The sequence below is a fragment of the Mobula birostris genome, chromosome 10 (genome assembly GCF_030028105.1).
Source record: "Mobula birostris isolate sMobBir1 chromosome 10, sMobBir1.hap1, whole genome shotgun sequence".
NCBI lineage: Eukaryota > Metazoa > Chordata > Chondrichthyes > Myliobatiformes > Myliobatidae > Mobula > Mobula birostris.
Window position 1 is genome coordinate 36,669,168 of NC_092379.1, and position 17,792 is coordinate 36,686,959.

The 17,792-nt window shown below is 44.4% G+C and overlaps 1 protein-coding gene across 1 annotated transcript in view; it reads right to left on the reverse strand.

Moving 5' to 3' along the window:
- The window catches only part of LOC140203587 (serine/threonine-protein phosphatase 2A 65 kDa regulatory subunit A beta isoform-like), a 56,332-nt gene that overhangs the window by 33,133 nt on the left and 5,407 nt on the right, over positions 1 to 17,792 (reverse strand). Inside the window, exons 3-8 of the mRNA XM_072269634.1 lie at positions 14,183 to 14,273; positions 13,991 to 14,091; positions 10,364 to 10,596; positions 8,449 to 8,596; positions 5,467 to 5,622; positions 2,147 to 2,261 (exon numbers count right to left, since the gene is read on the reverse strand). Coding sequence (XP_072125735.1) covers positions 2,147 to 2,261; positions 5,467 to 5,622; positions 8,449 to 8,596; positions 10,364 to 10,596; positions 13,991 to 14,091; positions 14,183 to 14,273 — 844 coding nt within the window. The remainder of the gene's footprint in view (positions 1 to 2,146; positions 2,262 to 5,466; positions 5,623 to 8,448; positions 8,597 to 10,363; positions 10,597 to 13,990; positions 14,092 to 14,182; positions 14,274 to 17,792) is intronic.

The window sequence follows — 17,792 nt, forward strand, 5'->3', positions numbered from 1 at the left end:
GCTGGCAGCTCGTTCCACACTCTCACCACAATGATAAATCAATAAAGTTTAACAGATTAAGCAATTGCTGAAAAGCATCTGCCTTAATATTTGTATCTTCTCACAAGATAGTGGCAAGAGAAAACATACATTCTGAAGCACTATTTAAGTCGCACAAGGAAAAGCAAGGCCAGCACCTACAGTGTAAACATCAAGAGTCAGCACAGGTTCAATTTTGGTACATCTGTACATTTTCCCTGGAGTAAACCCCGAGGGAAAAATCCGGAGCCGGATTCTCCGAGGCAATCCTACGTTGAGTTCAACGCTGACTGGCAACTCCTGCGATGCCACTGGTACCAAACTGTATCGGTCTCTGCCGATCCTTTGGACTCATCAGATGTGTGGAGAGGGGGAGCCTGCTACATGGGCAACAGCTTACTCTCCATATCATACTGCCCTGGCTTACGTATCACGTAGACAGCTGCACGTAACATCCATGGTGGACCCTGACCAACGGAGGGCCTCGGGTTAGGCAGTCAGTGGTACAAATGTAAAGAACAGCATTCACTCTTTTTCACAATCTCACAACCTTTCAAGACTCTGCACAAGCAATGAAGTGCAATTTGTAAGGAGCAGCCACCATCGAAACATGAAGTCAAGTGGCACACAATTCCTTTCCATTTGCTGTCATCCAGTTCTGGGATCAGATCAGGATGCCAAAGGGGAGGCATGCTGGCATGCTGTTCTCACTTGGAGAAGTGTCACCTGGATATGTGGTACCACATTAAATAGAGTCATAGAAAAGCACAGCGCAGAAAAGGCCCTTTGGCCCCTCTCGTCCATTCTGAACAATTCAAACTGTCTACTCCCATCTGCTTGCACCAGGTCCATAACACCACCACCACCCCCATATTCCTACTATCCATGTACCTATTCAAACTTCTCTTAAATATTGAAATCAAAACTGCATGGACCACTTGTGCTGGCAGCTCGTTCCACTCTCATGACCCTCTGTGTGAAGAAGTTTCCCCTCATGTTCCCCTTAAGCTTGTCACCTTTCACCCTTAACCCATGACCTCTGGTTGTAGTCCAACCCAATTTCAGTGGAAAAAACCTGCTTGCATTTATCCCATCCATACGCCCCCATAATATTGTACCTCCATCAAATCTCCTCTCAGTCTTCTGCATTCTAAAGAATACAGTCCTAACCTATTCAATCTTTCCTTCTAAGTCAGGTCCTCCAGACCAGGAAACATCCTTGTAAATTTTCTCTGCATTCTTTCAACCTTGTTTACATCTTTCACAGGAGTTCAAAGTTCAGGGGTGTCCAGGGAAGGGGTCGCACCTCTGGTGAAGGGGCTTGTCGTGTCCATTCCGGGGCAGCTCACTCACCTTTGCTCCCCACCGGACACTCATCTCTCCCCTGTGGCTGCAAGCAGCCATTTGCACGTGACAGCAGTCTCATACTCCAGTGAGATTCGGACAAGCCAGTCCTAGCATGCAAAGTCAGCCTCAGCGGACTGGGCGGGTGCGATCTACAGTAAAGCCCAACGGCCAGGAAGGTGGCTCTGCATCGCACTGTGGAGAGCGAGGGGCATGAAAAGACACAGAAAGCGTCCTGGTCATCCACTGCAAACAAGAAGACCCCTGTTTCTTCTGGCGCTTGTTCATACCACTGGACCCGGACTTCTGAGGCCAAGAGAGTGGAACTGCCACAGTGCAAAGGCTTTTCCATTTTAAAAACTCTCCCGCACAGGTTTCCTGTCATTGTCAGACAAAATGTGCAACCACCATGCATACTATACACAACCTTGACATTTGTCTCCTTACAGGCAGCCACAAAGCAAAGGAACCCAACAGAACCCATTAAAGACAGAAAACCATCAATCACACAATGCGCAGGAAAAAAAGACAAATTGTGCAGACAAGAAAAGTAAGCAAATAATGTTCAGGACTGCACTGCAAAATGCCAGGTTGTACAGCTGGATCAAAGGCCTCGCCTCCACTAGGAAAGTTACAGGCACAGATTGCAGTGTCATTGCCCAGAACAAGAGTCTATTAATGAAGTAATTGATAGTTGTTTCTGCTGCCAGAAAGTTGTCACTGTGCTTCACCAACAACATCTTAAACCGGATGGAAAAGACAAGAATGAGAATTCCCAACCAACCTTTAACTTTGTTGGCCCCAGCTGCTCGCACTTCAGCCTCACAATCTTTCAACAGGTTTTGGAAAGCAGGAACCAGATCATTTTCCACAATTTCAGGACCCACGGTTTTCTGAAGCTTTAAAGGCAAGAGAAACCAAATGAGTAACAAAGATAGAGTGGGTTTCAATAGCAGCAATCTGTGCATTAACACGTGAACAGAGGAATCACAAAGACAACACCATCTTTCTTTTCCACGCTCGTGTCGCTGCTGCCATCAGGTAGAAGGTGCAGGAGCCTCAGGACCCTCACCACCAGGTTCAAGAACAGTTACTACCCCTCAATCATCAGGTAGAAGGTACAGGAGCCTCAGGACCCACACCTCCAGGCTCGAGAACAGCTATTACCCCTCAACTATCTGGTAGAAGCTGCAGGAGCCTCAGGACCCACACCACCAGGTTCAAGAACAGTTATTACCCCTCAACCATAAGGATCTTGAACTACAGGGGATCAGTACACTTAATCAATTGAGATGTTCCCACGAGCAATGATCTTACTTTAATTACTCTTTATCTTGTTATTTCATACTCTTGTTATTTATTGCTATTTATTTATATTTGCATTTGTACTTTATCTTTTATTGATCCTGTTTACAGTTACTATTCTATAGAAATTGCTGAGTATGTCCACAGGAAAATGAATCTCAGGGTTTTATGTGGTGACATGTATGTACTCTGAAAATATGAACTTCAAAATTAAAAATCTGAACTATACTTTAGCTACAGACTTCATTGCAAGATTAGTTTATACGTGATCTTGAGCATAGAAAGTGCCTTTTGTGATGGTCTGTCATTAGCAATGATAGCAGAACTTTATAAATACAATAAACTCTGTATCGTTCTAATGCAATTGTTTTCCAATAATGGGTTGGTGCCAATTTCACAAGTGCTCTGGCAACCTTTATCTTGTTCTGGCATATTTCCCCTTCCTTTCCAGTCCTGATGAAAGGTCTTGGCCCAAAACGTCAACTGTTTATTCACTTCCATAGATGCAGCCTGACCTGCTGAGTTCTTCCAGCATTTTTGTGTGTGTTACCTTATATGGAGCTTATTTTTGAACACGGGTTAGTTATCGTATAAAGACAGACAATATAAAGTCTTTGCCTGTTCCAAGGGTAACAATCCTAAGATGACAAAATGGCTGTGTTTTCTGTGTGCTTTTGAACACTGGTCCATCTGTAATTTGCTTTAATTTTCGATCAGGTTTACAGTTTTTAATTATGTAATTTTATCATGGGTGGCAGGGTGGAAATACATCTCTACCAAGAGACATGTAAGGCGTTCCTTCCCTCCGCTAGCCTGCAGGTCACCCTTGGGCAAGGTGTAGCACCTGCTTAGCCAACCCCACCCCCCCAATCAGGGTCACGTGAAGCCATGGGGTAAGAGGAAAGAAACCCAGAGAAATGTTGCCATTGTGTTCACATGTTTATCAATGAGTGGATACCCCATGCTCTGGTAAAGAAATAAATGAGTGGGGAGAAAAAGGGAATGGTCAGATAAATGGTGTCCATTTAGAAGCAGCATTCTTTAGTGTTACCCAGGTAAAACAGCTGTAATGATCTATCCTTGATAAAATATCCACAGATAAACCAGCTGCTTCAGTACAGATTTTACACTCATACAGAACAGAAAGATTTAATCTCAATGCTTTGGGGTGGGACCAGATTTTCCTGGCCTAAAGAGACGGAATTTTAAATTTTTAAAGAAAGGCAAAGTTGAGAAAATATTGTCGTTGATGGCTCTGAATCCGAAAGTATGGTACACAGACAACAACGTGAGCAATTGTAATCAGCTAATTTCTCAGGTCAAAAGAAACAACTAAATAATGTTATTTAATCATTAAATAATGCTTCTTAATTGTTAAATAATGTTAACCTGATTGTTAATGTTTGCAATTAACCTATGTAGGCAATGTGCCTTTATTTTGAGGACTTGTATTACATTGTGGTGAGAAAAGCACGGAGATTTCAGTTGATCCGAGTGTTTTCCCAGGCTGGGAAAGCCTAAGACTAAAGGGCATAGATTTAATTGGAGACACAGAACGCAACAAGCTGTTCCGGCCCTTCAAACGGCACCGCCAGTAACCCACCAACTTGTGCAACAATCTACAATGACCCTTTAACCTACTAACCGGAATGCTTTTGGACTGTGCGAGGAAACCGGAGCACCAGGAGGAAGCCTGAGGCAACAAGTTTTATACTGAGAACAAAGACCATCTGGTTCAAAAAACATAAACACACAGGAGATTCTGCAGATGCTGGAAACTTAACACAAAATACTGGAGGAACTCAGCAGGCCAGGCAGCATCTATGGAAATGAAATAAACAGTCGATGTTTCGGGCCAAGACTGCTCTTCAGGGCTATAAATCTGCCGATGACACAACTATTGTTGGCAGAATTTCAGATGGTGACAAGGGGCCGAAGAGGAGTGAGATAGATCAGCTGGTTGAGTGGTGTGGCAACAATCTGGCACTTTGTCAGTCAGACCAAGGAACTGATTGTGGACCACAGGAGGGTGAAGTTGAATCACCACCTCCCTACACCATACCTGGTTTGTGTGAAGTCAGCAGTGGGAAGGAACCAGCGAAGTCCAGTCCATCAAAATTTTAATTAAATTAATTAATTAATGCCCTACATCACAAAATTTACCACAATGACAGTAAAACCAATGATTGTGGACGTCAGGAAGGGGAAGTCAAGGGAACATACGTCAGTCCTAATCAAGGGGACTGTGGAAAGGGTGAGTAATTTCAAGTTCCTGAGTGTCAAAGTCTCTGAGGATCGTCCTGGCTTTTCAACCTTTCGGCTCATTTTTAAACAGAACTGAAGTTCCCCTTAACTTCCTCCAGTCAAAAGTGAAAAATATCAGTGTCATCAACCTGTGCACGTGCTGAATCCCCAGATCCCTGGCACTATGCCAACAAGTTTGTTCTAAACCCCTGTCACAGGATTATCCTTCAGATACACTGAAAAAGATCTGAGCTCAATTCAGACCAACTTTGTTCTATTTCAGATCCATGTTTAAAAACAGGCTAATTAAATGAATCTGGAAAGAAATCTCAGCACCTTTTGGCATGTCAGTCAATTATATTAAAAATACGCAGGTGCTTGATTTAATGATTTTTTAAAACTATATTAGAGGAACTAATCGTGTTTTCATGACTTTTGACAGAATCAGAAGGGATTCCAGCTGGAACAGAAAACTTAAAGACTAGCTTTAAAACATAAATGCACCATATCATCATACCAAAGAGATGCATTTTGTGCTTTAGCAATAACACGTACCTCAGAAAACTTGTCTGCCACCACATAGCGAACACGCCAGGATTCATCGCCCACTGCCTGCCGGAGGGTCGGCATCACCAACGCTTCCAGGTCTTCCTGGGGCAGCAGCTGGGCTATGCTCACACAAGCCTCAACTGCCAACAGCCTCACCGAATCCTGTGAAAAAGATGTTCAAACCGGGTTTGAGCTGGTTCTTCATTAAAAAACAAAATTAATTTCCTGAAGTTAACATTAGGAAGAACTAATCTCATCAAAAAAATCATAAAAATAAATACTGACAATATAACAATTGTTTCCCAGATGATATCCGTTCAGATCACCTAGAAAGTAGCAACAGGTTTCATTACTTTGCAATGTGTGCTGGAATCTTCCCAGGATACAAGTACTGGAATGGAAATTTGGAGTGTATCAACATGCAACCTTTGATGGAAGCATTCCTTGGATTAGTATATTAGCAAATGTCATGACAGTGCAAAAATTTATTGATAAATCAATTTTCTTTCTCCTGCTCTTGAAGCACCATTCTCTGCTGAGTGAATCTCCAAGCTAATCACCCAAGTGGTCACTTTTCACCGTAGGATGTAGGAGCTGAATTAGGCCATTTGGCACATCGAGTCTCCTCTGACATTTCATCATGGTTGATCCATTTCACCTTCAGCCCAATCTCCTGCCTTCTCCCCATATCTCTTCATCGAAACAGGGAAATCTACAGCACTTTACAGGCTATCCAGCCCCAAAGTTGTGCCGACCAAGTAACCTACTCGAGAAACTGCCTAGAATTTCCCTACCGCATAGCCCTCTATTTTCCTAAGCTCCATGTACCTATCTAAGAGTCTCTTAAAAAACCCTGTATCCATCTCTACCACCTTTGTTGTCAGTGCATTCCACACACCCACCACTCTCTAGGTGAGAAACTTACCTCTGACGTCCCCCTTATACCTACTTTCAAGCACCTTAAAACTATGCCCCCTCATGTTAGCCATTTCAGCCCTGGGAAAAAGTCTCCGGCTATCCACACAATTAATACCTCTTATCATCTTACCAGCTTCAACCAGGTCACTTCTCATGCCCTGACTAATCAAGAATCTATCAACCTCTCTGCCCTGAATATACCCAATGACTTCTCCTCTGTGACAATGAATTCCACAGATTCTCTGGATAAGGAAATCCTTCCTCATCTCCATTCTAAATGGACAAACCTCTGCTCTGAGATTGCTTCCTCTGGTCTTAGGCTGTCCCACCATAAAAAACATCCTCCCCATATCCACTCTAGAGGCCTTTTAGTATTTGACAGGTTACAATGAGATCCCTCCCCCTCATTCTTCTGAATTCAAATGACTACAGGAACAGAGCCATCGAATGCTCCTTGAACGACAAGCCTTTCAATCCTGGACCTTTCAATCACTTTCGTGACCCTCCGTTGAACCCACTCCTGTCTTGGCAAACCCTTTGTTAGATAAGGGGCCCAAAACTACCTTCAATATTCCAAGTGAAGCCTTATAAAATGTGAACATTACATCCTTGTTTTGATACGCTAGCCATCATTGGTGGGGTCTGAACCTGGAGCAAGTGTGAACATCTCCTTGGCTACAGATGTGAAGGTTTATTTCCAGGAGTCACTGGACAGTAACCAGAAGAGAAGCTTACTCAACACCAAGGAGCACACGTCCAACCGTTAACCAGAAGCTAGGTGAGGGTCAAAGTGTCCATCCCAGCTCCCCTTCAGCGTACCATTTCTGTACGACTCTGGCTCCTTAGTACACGAGGATACTGCGGACTGCGTCAAGCCTTTTGCCCGGGATACTTTAGGTTGGAGGAATATGAAAGGACACACACTGATTAAACAGTTCGCTCTTCAGGCAAAAGCCTCAAGATAACCACCTTCTTGGAGGAGCATCTCCAGCTGGAGTACTGGAATGGTGTAATCATGCCAATAGATTGACAGGCACTGCTTCCATCTGCTGTGGACAAAGGAAGTTTATAAAGCAGGGGCTCCCAACCTGGGGCCCCTCGGTTGATGGTAGGGGGTCGATGGCGTAAAAGAGGGTTGTGAACCCCGGTTACAAAGGTGAACAGATGGTGCAGACTACGACAACAGAAACTTTGCAAGCAGGAAGTGGCATTAACAAGGCGTAGCATATTGAGTACATGGACGTATTAACCGGATGCAACTCAGTTCTTTGCCACGGACACACCATCCGTACTAATCTTTCCCACCTCCAGCTCATCCATACAGTAAAATGCAAGCGGTAATGTGGGGTGGGGGGGGGGGGAATTGCTCCAGTGAGCGGAATGACAGACAGCCTGTTACCGGAACGAGCCAAGTGCTCTCCGTTATTTCACACACTGCCATGACGTGTGGGATACAGAGGCTCCTCAGTACAAGCAATTGATACACATGTGACATAAAGCCAAGGTGACAGCAGCAGCTTCAGCAAGATAAATCATGACAAGCCATGGGGAATAAGATCACCTTTCTTCACTATAATCCACGCTTCCCTCATCCACGTCACCTGCATTCCCACCCCACAAGCCTTTCCAGCGCAGCAGTGTCTGTAGCCCCCACCACCCACAATAGACTCCTAGACTAATCTCAATCCTCCGCTATCTGCAAGGGGCCTCTGCCACTAATCACACCCCACTTTCCCCACCCCACCCTTCAGGGTTCCACGCCACTCATTCATCCTTGTCGCTCTCCCCGAAAGCAAGACAAGGTCTACAGTCGCCCATTTGCCTCCGTTCAGGGCTGCAAACAGTTCTTGCAGGCGAAGCGGTGCTTTCCTCTCGGGGCTATTCGCTGTATCTGGAGCTCCTGCCGTGGCCTCCTCGACATCGGAGGACCAACACAGATGGGGTTGGGGGGGCGGCTTCTTCAACGAGCACCTTCTCTGGTTCCGCTGCGACAGCCGGGGTATCCCAATGGCCACCCACTTCAATTCGACTTCCCGCTGCCACCCCAGTATCTGCTCTACAACTACATACCTGCTCATCAGAAGCCAGGGAAGTGAAGAGGGGTATAATGTCACTTTTCAAAAACTCCAGCTCCACAACCTTTGCAAATTCACCCAACTTTGATGCTGCTGCCTGGCGGACCACTGGTGTGTCATCTGAGCACAAGCTGTGGAAAAGTCTGCAGAAAAAATAAAATTAAAGGTCACATAGGAGTAGTCGCCCATTGATGCAGAACTTAACAATTCGCAAGCAGAAATACAAGCACTAAAAATTGACATTTTTGCAATTAATGTTTCTAAATCAGAAGCTACTAAAATATTTTGCTAAACCCATCATCATTATGTGCTGTGTCATATGCTATGGGTGGTCACGGTCTTTCCATGACCCTGATTGTTCTCCGTAAAGTTTTCTACAGAAGTGGTTTGTCATTTCCGCCTTCTGGGCAGTGTGTGTCTTTACAAGGTGGGTGACCCCCAGCCCATTATCAATGCACTTCAGAAACTGTCTACCTGGCGTCAGGTGTCGCATAACCGGGACTTGTGATCTGCACCGGCTGCTCATCCACCACCTGACCCCATGGCTTCACCTGACCCTGATCGGGGCGGGGGCGGTCGGGAGGGGTCGATGGTATCGAAGCAGGAGCTACACCTTGCCCAAGGGTGGCCTGCAGACCAGCAGAAGGAAGCCTTACACCTCCTTTGGTAGAGACGCATCTCCACCACACCACCCAAAAATCCAATATTTGTGGTATTCAGATTTTATCCTGAGAAATACTTCAAGATAGCAACAGAATATAGAAATTTACTGCACATTACAGACCCTTCAGCCCACAATGTTGTGCTGACCACGTAACCTACTCTAGAAGCTGCCTAGAATTTCCCCACCATACAGCCCTCTCTTTTTCTGAAACAACTGACTGTATCTGAAAGTTTACACAAATGACGCCACAAAAAATTTTAATTCAGGGAGTAAAGCGGCTGGAAGTGAACCCCAGATGTGGGACTCCTGCACTTGGAGCAGAACAGAGCCATTGGTTGTGGACTGCAGGGGCACACAGTTACCAAAGCAACCTTCTCGTCCGACAAAACTCAAACACCTCCGAACAAGTGAAATCCTCTGCGCGCCAGATTAATCAAAATGGCCCTGAAGCAGAGCAACAGGCTTGACAAGACACGGCTCTCAAAAAGAGCACGCCTTTGTAAATGACAAGGCCACTTCAACCCCACAGCCGAGAGTAAGCGATGAGCACCACTCGACTATGATGCACCTCGGCTTTTGCTCCTTCCTCACTAAAAACACACAAAAAACCTTCAGTTTATGTCATTAAAAACAAAAATGCCACACTTTCTGTGCTATTTTGGGGCTGATTATTCTCTAAACTAGAAACTTCTACCCACTCAGTTAAAACAAGGTCCCGTCCACCATGGTGGTAGCATGTTATCGCCAATAAAACCAAATTATACCGAAATTGGGTGGCAGGAAGGAAATACGTCCCTGCCAAAGGAGGTGTAAGGCACTCCTTCCCTCCACTAGCCTGCAGGTCACCCTAGGGCAAGGTGTAGCACCCGCTTAGCCTCCCCGATCAGGACTACGTGAAGCCGTGGGAGCAGGTGGTGGACGGTTGTATGAGCAGCAGGTGCAGATCTCAACTCCTGACACTGACACCAGGCAGACAGTCTCTGAAGCGTATTGATAATGGGCTGGGGGTCACCCGTCTTGTAAAGACAGACGCTGCCCAGAAAGAAGGCAATGGCAAACCACTTGTGTAGAAAACTTCGCCAAGAACAATCCTGTCCACGGAAAGACCCACGATCGCCCACACCATACGACACAGTACATAATGAGCGATACTACAGGATGTAGATTTTCTACAATAATACTGTAATATTCCTAGCCAACTTCAATCATGTTCATCTCCAGCATTCCAAGGGAGGAAAGTACTTACTGACGCAGCTCGGTCTTTACACAGCTGGATACCCGAGGGTAGCAGACACTGAAAAGGCTGCATGCCGAAGTCCTGGACGTGAACCAGTCACCACAAGTCAGGCGCTTGACCAGTGGCACAAAGTGGACTTCTAGGTCTGCAGGAGAGTGCTCGTGGGAGATGGCTCGCAGTGAATCGATGGCTTTATTTCGTACTACCGATTTTTCCACCGTTGCCAGGTTCTCCAAGGGAGGCTGATTAGTGGGAAAGAATTAAACTGAAACACATCTTCTTTTTACTCTACTTCTAAGAAACACAATATTTAGAAACAATCTTTAAGATAAATTCTTACATTGCTGAGAATTAGGAATTCTCATAAAGAAAATGAGACAGAGAAACATTTAAAGGCAGAAGAATATAGAGCCGTGCTGGAGGACAAAACACAAACTACCAAAAACTGTATAAATCAAAGGACATATTTTCTCAATCACAGAAATTCCCAAGGTTCCTAACCAGAAAACTCTGTACTAATATTAAATGGAAATTACACTGACACATTCCTAATTACCAGTAATTACTATTTCATCTTCAAATTAAGTACCAATAATTGTTCATCCTATGAGGTTTTAATATGCAAATAAACATGAAGCTGCCTGTCAGAATAATTTTGCCAAAGTTTGAGGGAAGTCCATGGTCATCCACTTTGTTAGAAGAAATAAAAGTGTAAACTACTTTCTAAATTGGGAGAAAATTCAAGAATCCGAGGTGCAAAGGGACTTGGGAGTCCTCGTGCAGCATTCACTAAAGGTTAACTTGCAGGCTGAGGAAGGCAAATGCAATGTTAGCAGTCATTTCGAGAGGACTAGAATATAAAAGCAGGGATGTAATGTTAAGGTTTTATAATGTATTGGTGAGGTATCATTTAGAGTATTATGAGGAGATTTGGGCCCCTCATCTAAGAAAGGAGGTGCTGACAGTGTGCAGAGTTTCAAGGAGATTCACAAAAATAATACTGGGAATGAAAGGCTTGTCACGTGAGGAGCCTTTGATGGCTCTGGGCCTGTACTCGCTGGAGTTCAGAAGAATGAGAAGAGACCTCATTGAAACCTATCAAATGTTGGAAGGTCTGAATAGAGTGGATGTGGAGAGGATGTTTCCTATGGCAGGGGAGTCTAAGGCTAGAGGGCACAGCCCCAGAATAGAGGGATATGCTTTTAGAATGAAAATGATGAGGAATTTCTTTAGCCAGAGGGTGGTGAGTATGTGGAATTCTGTGCCACAGGTGGCTGTGGAGATCAAGTCATTGGGTATATTTAAGGCAGAGATTGATAGGTTCTTGATAGGTTCATGGCATCAAAGGTTACTGGGAGAAGACTGGGGAGTGGGGCAGAGGAGGCGAAAAAAGGATCAGCCATGATTGAAAGACAAATTGATAAGACTCTTGATTAATCGCAGCATGGAAGGATACAGGGAGAAGGCAGGAGATTGGGGCTGAGAGGGGAAAATGGATCGATGGGCCAAATAGCCTAACTCTGCACCTATATCTTATATAACTATTCAAACAACAACTGTGCCCACGTTTCAGTTTAGAATTGCAGGCATCACAGGGGCTCCGAGAAAACGTTTCTGAATTGCTATTTTCTATAATACAAAGCCACGCCATCTCAGCGTTCTTCAAGAAACACTGCTAAAAGTTTGTGATATTTTATATACAGCCCCCACCCACACATGAGCAAATTGGATTCCTTACGTAAATGCTTTAAGAATTCTCTGCCTGTACTCGCAGGTAATTTTACACAAAAAGAAAACATTTTTGAAAGGAGTATCAATACAAAAGAACGTACACACTCTATACGCAACATACTGACGCTGGAATGTCTAATTTGAAACCACTGCAATCAATAAAGTAAAACATGGAATAGTAAAGTACAGAAACAGGCCATTCGGCCCACAATGTTGTGCTGAACCAGCTAAAAAGAAAATCAAAAACCACCAAGAACTGATCCCTCCTACCTACACAATGTCCATCTCCCTCCATCTTTTTCATACCCATGCGCCTATCCAAAAGTCTCTGAAAAGTCTCTACCATCATACCAGTCAATGTATTCCAGGCATCCACCACTCTGATGGTAAAAAAAACTTACCCCTCACATCCCCCTTGAACCTACCTACCCACTCTCACCTTTAATGCATACCTCTGGTATTAGACATTTAAATCCTGGGAAACAGATACTCCTCTTTACTTAATCTATGCACATGCTCCTCATAATCTTACAAACCTCTAGCAGATCTCCCCTCGGCCTCCAGCGCTTCAGAGAAAACAACATAAGTTTATCCAGCTCTCATGATCACACGTCCTCTAAACCAGGCAACATTCTGGCGAACCTCTTCCGCATCGACCCCAAAGCCCCAACATCTTTCCTATAGTGGGACAATCAGAACTGCATGCAATACTCCAGACGTGGCCCACCCAGAGTCTGATAAAGTTGCAGCACTTCCTCTAAAGCAGGCAGCATCCTGGTTAAACCTCATTGATCGAGCTACTTTGGTGGTTTCATAAATTGATTTCATTGTTTTAATTCTGAATTGTCCTATGATGAACTGATCACTGAAAATCATTTCAATTTGATCTATGCCCTGTAATAGCCTGAGGCCCTCGTTATTTAATTTCAGAATCTTGTTCCCCATTACGGGTATTTAAAAACAATACAAGTATGTTATTTTAAATAAATATTTAATGCATAGGACCATTGCATCTGGGCATTAAAATCTGTGTTTTGTTTCCCCCAGTTGGGCTCATGTTGAACGTATATTTGGTCAATACAGAGCAGAGGTTTCAGTGTTCGGGGGACGGTATCAGTCCGTGTATGTTTTCCAACAGGCTGCGTGGGTGAACCTGGATCAGGGGTAGAGTAACTACACTTCACTGTAGCAATTCTCAATGATACACCCCTCCAATATTTCAACCAGGTCCTGAAGAAGGGTCTCGGCCAGAAACATCGACCGCTTACTCTTTTCCACAGACGCTGCCTGAGCTGCTGAGTTCCTCCAGCGTTTTGTGAGAGTTGATTTGGATTTCCAGCATCTGCAGACTTTCTCGTGCCTACAAATATGTTGGGGTGGCACAAAGCCTCATCTGCCTCAAAGATTTTATTGCAAACAATAAAAGCAGAGAGGGTTCTGTATGAGTCCGTTTACCCCTCATTCATGCAACCCATCATAACAAAGAAAGATTACAGGGCCATTGCCGGGTTTGGAGGACCTGAGTTATATGGAAAGATTGAATATGTTAGGACTTCTTTTTATCTTGGAACATAGAAGATTGCAAAGAGATATGACAGAAGGAGACAAGATTACGAGGGGTTTAGATAGGGTAAATGCAAGCAGTCATTGTCCACTGAGGTTGGATGAGACTGCAGCTAGAGGTCATGGGTTAAGGGTGAAAGGCGAAATGTTTAAGGGGAACATGTGCTGAACTTTTCTATGACTCATTATAAAGTCACTTACTTTATCATTGCCTGTGGAACCCTGCTGCTTTGAGAATCATCTTCTGGAAATTAACCTTTATTAAGACAGTAATACCACTTCAATGGCATTAACCGCGTGTCTGTCTTGTGCAGTGCTTTGTAAATGTACGACCGCTCTTACCAGCAAACAGTGAACATACTCCGGTCCGCCAACGAGCACCGTGAAGCTCCCTAGTTGCTCCGCTAATGCCAGCAGTGCCTCGTCTTCATCGAAAATGGTGTCTGCATCTAGACGAGAAATCAGTGGCAAGGTGACTCTGAGAGGCGATTGTTCAAACCGAAGCAGCCCAACCACACGCAGCTTTGTACCTACCAGTCAGAAGTGGGAGCAGCTCATTCCGGGTATGCTCTACCCCCAAGGCCAAGGCAATTGTGGACAGTTGCTTTATGTTGTTCAACCGTGACTGGGGAAAGGAAAGAAATGAAATTGATCAATGCCATCCAACCCTGAACAGAATTCTGGAAAAAAAAAGATATTACTGGCCACTCCACTGGGCACCGCACAACATTATTCTCGTCAGCACAAGTCCCGAGCCCAGTCATTAAATGGTTTCTCTTTCTACAGATGCCGAGCCTCTGCTTTGGTCATCCATTTCCATGAATACAGGACCATAATTCACTGAAAGTGGTGCCATGGGTAGATATGGTCATGAAGAAAGCTTCTGGCACCTTGGGCTTCATAAATCAAGGTAAGTTTGGATGTTATGTTGAAATTCTATAAGACAGTAGTAAGACCTAATTTGGAGTGTCATGTGCACTTTCAGCTGCCTACCCACAGGAAAGATGTCAGTAAAGTTGAAAGAGTACAGAGAAGGTTTAGAAGGATGGTGCCAGGACTGGAGGACCTAAGTTATGAGGGAAGATTGAATAGGTTAGGCCCTTATTGCTTGGAACATAGAAGATTGAGAGGAGATTTGACAGAGGTATGAAGGATCTAGGGTAAATGCAAGCAGATTTTTGCCACTTTGGTTGGGTGGGACTACAACCAGAGGCCATGGTTTAAGAGTGAAAGGTGAGAGGTTTAAGGGGAACATGAGGGGGGAATTTCTTCACTCAGAAGGTGGTGAGAGTGTGGAATGAGCTACATACTTTTCAAAAACTTGTGAACGTCAGAAGCAATATAGCAATGCAAAGGGCCTTAAGAATAAGTTGAGGGTGATATGAAGGATCTTCCAGCAATGGAACAGAAACAAAAAGAATAAAGCTAGATCAAGTCCTTTGAATAACCATATACTTAATTTCCTCAACAGTTTTCCAAATTAAACAATGAATATTGTGGATAGCAAATTGATTTTGGAGTAGTATATACAGACAACTTTCTTATTGCCCTAATCAAAGACTGGCAGGACAGTCAAGGTAAGAAGGTATAACAATAATCTTACCTCTAGTTTTTTACTGAGTCTGGCCTCCTGTGCCTTCAATCTCTCCTCCTGATACTTTTCATGCACTTCCTTCAATTTGTCTACACTAGATCTCTTGGCAGATGCTGTCCCTGTTAGGGATGCAATCAAATCAAAGTTATAATAGGTAGTAGCTTCCAATTCAACCAATTCTTTATCATTCAAAATATACACCTCAGCAGGGAGAAATCAACTAACAATTTTACTTAGTTTCTATTCATTTATCGCTACCTGAAGCTTAAGTTTCCAATTAAAATCTATCTGATTCAACGCAGTAATAGCTGCCAGAATTAATTGGAAACTCTCACATACCATTTTGTTTTGTTTATCACACATGTACTGACAGCCCCAGTCTTAGAACACATACCAACTAACACATGTAGGGTTCTTGGTAATGTTAACTGCTAAGGCTAATGAAATGGCGTCTCTGTAATGCTAACTGCTGATGTAATAGTTTCTCTGTAGCTGCGATATTTGGGTTTTAACTACAGATAACAGGGAACTAACCAAATGAGAGACACATTATTCTATCTTGTTTGTCTGGGAACCGAGCTTTTGTGGTTTTTCGGTCGAGGTGAGTGAGGAGGTAGAACGAGTGCGGGGAGTGCTCGGTGATCACCGGACGGAGTCTACGGGAATTCAAGGGTCCAGCGGTTGGCAACGTTTCGGCGGAGGTCATTGAGGAGGAACACCGGAGGCGTGAGCTCCAAAGATTTTTGTGCACAAACTGTTAACTTTAACAAGAGTGGCGTCTTTGTCTTTTATATTTGGTTTCTCTACTAACCACACAACAAAATAAGGGTTATAAAGGCCATGTGTCAGTTTGCCATCACCGTGAAGGCCGACGAAAAGGAAAGGGCGGATTGAGCAGTGGATCATTTGGGGGCTTCTGATGATGCCCTACCTCCAGTTTACTGTAACCTGACTGCTCTGAAGAGCAAGCAGCTGCCGGAATTGAGTTCTGGAGGAGTGGCAGCTGCTCAGTGAGGTGATCCGGGCACTGGCACTATCTGGTATGTATTTGGAAAGGGGGATATGGCGCAGGCGGAGAAGACAAAACCAGCTTCAGTACCTCCATTACTGAGAGAATAGCCTCGTTTGAAGTTAAAGAACCAAATTTTATACCGGTCATGTCAGCCCCGGACCGACCTCGGCCTTGCCAGCTGGTTCTGCCTGAGAAGTATCGGAGCATTGCGTTGAGTTCACTTCATGATGATCCTGGACATTTGGGGGTGGACAAGACCTATGGTTTTTCTGGCCCTGAATGAAGTTGGAGGTTGAAGAGTACTGCAAGTCGTGCATTCGCTGCATACGCTGGAAGACACTGCCTGTGCAGGCAGCTCCTCTGTCATACCTGCAGAGTGCAGGGCTCCTGGACCTGGTGTGTATGGATTTCCTGTCTATAGAACCCGATGCCAGCAACACGGACCACTACACTGGATATGCTCAGGCTTTTCCTATCAAGGACCAGAAGGCGACTACGGTGGCAAAAGTGTTATGGGAGAAGTATTTCATGCATTATGGCCTTCTCCAGGCGGATACATAGCGACCAGGGATGGGACTTCGAGAGTAGACTCATCTACGAGTTACTGGGCATGCTGGGAGTTGAGAAATTGAGGACCATGCCCTATCACCTGCAGGGCAATCCCCAGCCTGAGAGGTTTAAGCTTGGGACCCTGGAGATTAGCAAGGAGAGCAGGTGGAGTTAACATATCGGGCATCTGGTTCACTGTACCCGAAATGAAGCTACTGCGTGCACGCCATATGCAGGAAGCCAAGGCGTTACTAGTGAAGGCTTGAAACATGGATTGTCCCATATAACTGCTGAAAAGGCATGTTTAATTGGGGCCCATGCAACTGTCCGAGGCTTCACCTTTAGTTTGGAGAAAGTGGGAGAAACCTAAGTCAAACTTGAGAGTAAGAACTAGTTCTACCAGGTGAGGAAAGATGGTGATGAAGGGGAACTGATGAGGTCTGTTGTCTAGAAAGAAGCAGAACATTAAGGACTTCCTGGAAGGGGATGAAAATGTATAAACACTAAACCCATAGTGAAAATAAAGTGATCTGGGCCAAGTAACTGAAAGTGATTGAAGTGATGGAGAGATTGCAGACCAGATAATGTTCTAAGTGTCGGTTGCCAGAAAAACATTGGCAAGAACTGGAGGAAGAACACTTCCTACTTCTTTTTAAAATTAGGACTACATTATCTGTTACATTGATAAAACCAGACAGGTTTCCGGTTACCATTGCATCTCTATTGGTAGAGTAATCCTTCAATACCGTACCATATGAATAGCCTGGATTGTGGGAGCCCAGGTCGGTCTTACAAGAGATAATGTTAAGCCTGGAAAATTGTAGCTATGGAGGAAAGATTGGATAAGCTTGGGTTGTTTTCTAGTCTTGAGATGTATAAAATTGGGAGGATCAAATGGCAGAAATGAGAAGGGCTTATTTCCTGAACAGGGGGTTAAAAAAAAACTGAGGTCCATCGTAACTGCTAGTAGTATTAAAAGTATTTTCACT